This window comes from Etheostoma cragini, chromosome 9 (genome assembly GCF_013103735.1).
Source record: "Etheostoma cragini isolate CJK2018 chromosome 9, CSU_Ecrag_1.0, whole genome shotgun sequence".
Lineage (NCBI taxonomy): Eukaryota > Metazoa > Chordata > Actinopteri > Perciformes > Percidae > Etheostoma > Etheostoma cragini.
Window position 1 is genome coordinate 1,220,610 of NC_048415.1, and position 7,406 is coordinate 1,228,015.

Consider the following 7,406-nt stretch of genomic DNA (forward strand, 5'->3'; position numbering starts at 1 on the left):
TCTTGTTTACCCTTATGCCTTATACTTTTTACAGCTTTAATCAGATCAGATGACAATGTCTCTCATTCACAAGAAACTTTTTATTCTAAGAAAGCATGTTGTTTTTCTATGCGATACGTGCAAATTGAGCACTCCATATGCACTGAACCAAAGCTGCCATGCTTACATCCCCCCCCCCCCCCCCCCCCCCCCCCCCCCCCCCCCCCCCCCCCGCTCTCAACTATAACGGTAATCAAGCAAAGAAGGAATGCAACCAGAAAAACAGCATGATCAGCTGTGTTTTGTTAGCATAAACTCTGAACATCCGGACTGTAAATTGAACGTATGGAGGGCAGAGTTAAAGCTGTTATTTCATGCTTCATGCCCAATTTATCACAGCAGCTTGGTGAAAAAACAAATCTGTGTTTTCCACATATTTCATAAACCAAATGTGTCTTTTCCGCTGCAGTTTTGTGGTACAGCGGTAAAAAAGGGAAAGAAAATGTCATATTTCCCATTCCAGAAATGTATGGTGATACGCTTGAGAAACAAACTTCAGGCACTTTGTCACCGAACAGAAACATTTGAAAATGACTTGCACGTGTGTGTGCTAAGACAGATTTCAAAGTGTCACAAAGAGGTCCAGACCAAGCAAAATCATACCAACAAAACACTGTTGCACACCTACAATCACTACTCAGGTTGCAAAGTGAAAGAATAAAAGCGCCAATGCATACGGTGTGTGTAGATGGAGAAGGCCTGTGTCCTACCTGGTGCAGCCTGCATCTCCATGAGACCTCCGGTTGCAATTAGAGCCTCCAAGATCCTGACGTGATGCTCCGGGTTCACGTCGCAACTGTCGAGCAAAAACACAAACGTGAAGAGGAATTTGGTCAAATAGTAAAGAACCCACCCTGTTGTGGTTTGGGGGGTTTTGTTGGGATAATTTTTCCCTTTTTTGCCTCTTTGTGTTTGGTTCCCTATTTTCTCCCCAGTCTTGTGTTGTTGGTCTTGTCTTGTGTTCCTCTGAGTGTCTGCATGTTCTGTTTCCTGTTTTATTTTGAACTCTGTTTTTTGTCTTGTCTTGTCTCTAGTGTTACTTCCTGTGTCTTCCCGCTCTTGTGATTACCTGATGTTTTCCACCTGATTACCCGCTCTCTCGTCACCTGCCTCTTGTTATCTAATTACCTGGTGTATTTAATGTTTGTGCTTCCCTTGTGCCTTGTCTGATCCTTCTGTCTTGTTAGTGTTCCCGGCCTGCGTGATACTGCCTGTATCCCGGCTATCCTAGGTGAGTTTCCCACCCTGTCTGTAGATGACGTCCTATTAAGAGCGAAAGCGGTGCGTATTATGGAATCAATGCAAGACCCGCCCATCAATAGCATTCAGATGCTACTATTGGCCAGGCGTCCATGCTTACACAAGGTAACGGAACCGGATTTGTTCAGGTCCTATCCCCCGACCAGTTGGCTATCCTAACATTAACTACTCAATGACTACAGACCAATCTGGCTGCTTCGTAGGGCGGCACTAACGCAAAAACGGTAGCAAGTAATCAAATAAAACAGAATAACATCAACACCAGGGTTGACACGAAAAAACAACACAGAAAAAAACATGCACTGACCTTTTTTAATATTCCATTTCATTAATGATAACCCACCAACTAAGCCCCCAATCCCCCAATCCCACCCATAGTGTCCTATTATTTACTTTCAAATGTACTCTAACCTCATTTGTACATAGCCATATTCTACTGCTCTTCATACTGTTCATCCTGCACATCCACCTATTCTTTCCAATCTTATAATGTTACTGTTTCAGCTCTACAATGGTACAGTTATCACATGGAACATAGCTGTACACAACTGTCTATATAGTTCATACTGAATATCCATATTTATTCTGGTTTTCTTAAAATAATCCATTGCATTCATCTATGTTACTGTCGCTAGTATTATAATGTTACTACTACTACATTACACATGTCTGTACATGCTGTTCATATTACATAGCCATAGTTATTTTGCTCTTATAAGGTAACTGCTAATACACTGCACATATTTATAATTAATTAATATTACTCTCAACCACCTTCTGTAAACCAACAGTACACTGCCGTCTATACTTATGTTATATTTATTGTCCTTTCTATGCTTCACATTGCACTTTTCTGCTCTTTTTGCACTTCTGGTTGGAAAAAAAACTGCATTTTGTTGTCGTTGTACTCTGCACAATGACAATAAAGTTAAATTTAATCTAATCTAATCTTAAAAAAGTCCTTTTTCTTTGTGTTTAGTTGTCCACAGCAGGAGAGTAGCAGGATGTGACTCTAATCAAACTAAAGTGTGTGATTTAATTTCCCCACAGCATGCTGCAGTAAAGCCCAAACGGTAGAATATGTGTGACTGTCTAAATACTTGCAAACTGCAGTGTATGCTCCAGAACCAATTAGCATTAATCAACATTTCCACACATAAACATACTAAGCTAACTTGGGATCCGGTTTGAAATAGCACGGCATGCTACGAGACGCTGCTTCGCTCTTTATCCACCCGTTGTGCACGTCAGAGGTAAATTACACGACCATGCTATGCAAACAATCAGTGCTTCTGACTCACTGACTGGCTTCCCAAAATCCACTACAACTCCACCGCACACAGCGCCGCGAGGGGAAATTCCTCGGTAATTTCTGGAAAAACAGACGCAGGCGAGCTTGTGCAGTCAAACAAAACAACAGCCTCGGCCTCGTTGATGCGGTTCTCTCAGTGTTCAAACAGCCAGCTCTCAAAACTGCAGGATGTTGGTGTTAGGAGCCAAATATGATGTTTGGGTTTTCCTGTTAGCATGCGTAGATCTTTCACTAGAACAATATCAGGTCTTTGGGAGGGATCAAGACAATCTCGCTCTACTGATACGAGTGTTGTCGTAGAAATCCGCAGAAATTGATTTGGGGATTAAGTAAAAAATAGTTTGTTTAGTTCCTTGGCTGGCTGATTCACAAATGTAGAATAAAAGAGGAAGACTCTCTCCACCCAAACACTTTGGGACTTTTGCAAGACAAGTTGACCGGTTTAGCTTACACATCATTCTTTAAACACCTTAAAACACAAGACAAAGCAAAAGAAATATTTGTGTATCTTCTCAAAAGGTTATGGGGTCTTCCTTGGCCCATGCTAAACCCTTCTCCCTAATTTCATTTATAGTTGGACGGCAGCTTTGTGAAAACATGGCCTTCTTTTGTGGAGGTAAAGGCAAAGTAATCACTTTAAGTAATCTCTCTTTAAAGACTGAATTCAGAACAATTTAAAATGCAACTGTAACAGCATTCAGATGGTCATTTTGTATTTTAAAAGCCTAATCCCATTACTTTTAATGTAATCCATAACGCAGTAACTGTGGTACAGGGTGGCTCAGGTCTTAGGGAGTTGGGTTGGGAACTGGAGGGGTTCTGGTTCAAGTCCCCATCCGGACCAAAGTATGGTGGTGGACTGGTAGCTGGAGAGGTGCCAGTTCCCCTCCTAGGCACTGCCAATGTGCTCTTGAGCAAGGCACTGAACTCCCAACTGCTCGGGGTGCCCTACCATGGGCAGCCCCCCCCCCACTCTCCATTAGTGCATGTATAGGACCTGGGTCTAATAAAGGACACATTATTATTATTAATATTAACTCCCCAACCCTGTAGCTATATTCATATCATATATAACATGGGTTCTGGTGGTTAGATCCAACTGCGATACCAAAAGAATTCTCCAAAACGAGGCCGATTTAGTTGAAAAGCCTTGACATAAAAAACCCATTTTGTTGGTACATTCTCTGAGAGACTTTTGTGTTTCAATGATGGGGAACATTTAGAATTAAAACAGGAAGTTAAAGTGATGCTAGATCCTAGAAATGCTGTCCCAATACGAGCCTGTTTGAGCTTTAGATCCTCAGAGGGGACCTTCCAAACAAAGTCTAGAAAGGCTAGAAACTGTGGAACGACCTGGCCGATGATATGAGGCTTGTTGAATCAGTGACTTCTCTTAAATCGCTTCTTAGCGTATTAAGTTCTGTCCTTTAAAGCTGCCCCATCGTCCGTTTTCACTATTACAATGAGCTAAAGGCTAGAGGTGTGAATCTTCACTGATCTCCTGATTCGATTACGATTATAATGTCAACAATTTGATTAAGTATCTCGATGCATTAACTGCATTTTATAATATACATAATATATTAGATTGTTTTTGGGGCATTTTAGGCCTTTAATCGTCAGGACAGCTGCAGATATGAAAAGGGAGAGAGAGGGAGAAGGGCATGCAGCAAAGGGGCGCAGGTTGGAGTCGAAACCGGGTCCGCTGCATCGAGGAGTAAACCTCTATATATGGGCACACGCTCTACCAACTGAGCTATCTGCATGCTCATACTTTTTTTATTATTAAAGCCATGGAGGATATTTAATTCACAGCATATCAAGCTTCAAAAACAAAACATGCCGCAGTGCTCTAATGCAAAATAAATTGGAAAATAAAACTACAGCACTGAGCACATGGCACTCCCTGAATGTGCACAAAATAACAAAATAATTAATTATGGCCCGGTGGATTATCGATGCACCATGGACCACGTTCTGAGATCCAATGCATCGATTATTTGATTTATTTCAACACCTCTACTAAAGGCCTATGTGCTTTGTATGTGCTTTGGTTTCATCTGTCAAATCACTCGTTTTTAAAGGTGCTATACAAAGAACATTAGAAATGGTGTTGCTCCCAACACCAGCAGTCCCTCGGAGACCGATACTGTGATTAACAACCACACATATACACCTGACTCGAATTTAAATACATTAAAAAAGCAAATTAAAAAGCCATTAAGTGAGCAATTACACACAACATAAAGTCCTCGTAAAAGAAAATAATTGCGTGGAGGCAAATTAAACCGCAAGGTGAAGTGATATTTCCTCCTGGGTTGCGTTGTTTTCTTTATATGAACGCCTTAAAATTAATCAATGAATAATTTTACTATTCTGTCATGATTAAAACAGGAAAGCGCAGACAAAGTGGGCTTAAAAGACGTTATATTTTGTTACAGCAAGGGACCAAATACCAGTCTTTTTTGCCATGCTTTAGAGATAAAATACTACATATATATAACACTATACATTCATTAAATCTAAAACAGACTTTAAGACATTTAAGATGGGTGATCATCAACCCTTTGAGTTAAATTTGACCCATTGTCTAAATGTCATAAATATCTTTTTAAAGTACCTAATTTGGATTACCCAAAAAATAATACAGATGTAGTACATTGTACAAAAGATCGGATCCCTCCTTTCATTGAATTTTGGGTGTTTTATTAATTTTTTAGCTATTGAAAAAACTGTTTTGATATAGTACGTCGACTGAACCTTTGACCTTTCTGTGATTATCCTTCCTTTAATATAAGTCTAAATAATTCATATTTTCTGCTTTTTTAACTCAGGAATTATGTATAATTTCCTATAAATTAGATTTTTTATTGACCATTAAATTAAAAATATAAGTAATAAGGGGTAAAACCATTGAAGTAAACTAGTAAGTAAATGTAGGGTGAGTACCTGAGAGGAGAGGACTTGAAGACGGCCTCGGCGAAGGCCTGTCCCAGCAGCCGGGGGCCGGTCTGACCCTCCAGGCTGACCCGGGCCAGGTGTCTGCTGAGATGGAACAGGAGCTGGTGGTTGGCCTGAGGGATAATGGGGGACTCCAGGATCCTCTTCAGCCTCTCCCCGCACTCCTCCACACTCGGACTCTCTGCAAGACAAAACCAACACCACAGTGGTTTTGCTTGGAGCTGGGGTTTTCAAGGTTTTCCTAAGCCGAGGACCCCTTTAAAGGGGCCCTGCCACAGGTATTTCATGGACTTTGTGGTTTTTCAAGCCATTCTAGCGTGGCATAGAAAGCCTGCAGCTCCATTTGGGCCAGTTCTCGTTAATATTGATGAGCTAAGTTGCTTGACTCTGATTGGCTAACAGCTAGCCAATGAGAGCCTGGCTAATAGCATCATTTACCATAACATGTAGGGTGGCCAAAGCCTTTATACATACCTTTTAAGCACAGAATCGTAAACTACTTAAATAGCCTAATAATATGTGTTGGCATGATGTTTTAATGTTAAAAATCCATGTGGGGGTGCCGGGTTCGCTCACCTGGTAGAGCAGGCGACCGTATGTGTGTATATATATATATATATATATATATATATATATATATATATATATATATATATATACACATAGAGGTTGACTCCTTGACACAGCTGTCCTACAAAAATAAAGGCCTAAGATGCACCAAAACAAATCTTTAAAATCAAATACATGTGGAACAATGAGTCTTGAGGATTAACTGTATCTATAGATGGCTTTCTTGACTACCTTACCTATAAGCCATTATAAGCAGTGGGGATTTGTATTTGCTAATAATATGTTGGATTCATGTTAAGATTTGGGAAGTTTAAAAAAAAAACAAAAAAAACTGACCCCCTGTTGAAGATCCCTGCTTCAAAGCATTAAAACCAGGTGAATTCATGGTTCATCAAATGCTCTTGTTCAGCCTTTAAATGCCCAATCATTGTGGGTGCGGGATAAAAGTACACAAAAGTGTGTGGTCGCCATGATCTTTTGGCTCTATAGTGTTGGATTTTTCCACATGCTGTGACAAATATTGAAAAAAAGCATCAAAGTGTTGAAAAAAATGGACAAAAAGTTAAAAAAAAGCATCAACAAAAGTGTTGATTTTCAATTTTGAAGGGAAGGCAACACGAGGGTTAAGTAGCAGCAATCGGAGAAGTTGACTCAAATCTGATTAATTGATCGAATAGTTCACAACTAATTGACTAATGGATTAGTCTTTGCAGCTCGGCATCATCTCCAAAGCTGATGCAAGGTGTATTTTTTAGCTTTGCTCTAATGGTTCACATTTTACAGAAGAAGAGCTATCTCGCTGTATCCTGTTTACGATCAAACGAGTTAAGATGAAAGGACACGCTTGTGCGTCTCACAGAGCTTAGTGAACAACATGGACGCCTGCCCGCATGCATAAACATCCATCAGTTTAGGAAAACACCACACCACTTCACTCCTACATGTTGAACACAGAGCAGGCGACCCCCCAACCCCCGCCCCCCCCTGCTGGGCTCCACCTCCGTCAGCATCCATCCGAGCACACAGCCCACTGCTGGCTGACTTTGAGGAGATGTACGGCCTTGGCAGGACATCAGCGGTTTGAATTAGAGACAGTCCAACAGCCAGCTGCAAGCCAGCAAGCCTGACACACACTATGGGGACACTGTCGGGGGCTTCATATAGGGATGCTTGTTAAAATAGACCCGGCCTGGGATGATACGGGTCCTTGTCTTGTGTGAGCCGGGGTTCGCAGACAATAGGGCCGTGTTTGAAGAGGACCAGA

General features: G+C 41.1%; 1 protein-coding gene across 1 annotated transcript in view; it reads right to left on the minus strand.

The window, feature by feature from the left end:
- The window catches only part of pik3r3b (phosphoinositide-3-kinase, regulatory subunit 3b (gamma)), a 183,819-nt gene that overhangs the window by 90,325 nt on the left and 86,088 nt on the right, over positions 1-7,406 (minus strand). The window contains exons 5-6 of the mRNA XM_034882136.1: positions 5,561-5,753; positions 750-835 (exon numbers count right to left, since the gene is read on the minus strand). Of these exons, the coding sequence (XP_034738027.1) occupies positions 750-835; positions 5,561-5,753 (279 nt within the window). The remainder of the gene's footprint in view (positions 1-749; positions 836-5,560; positions 5,754-7,406) is intronic.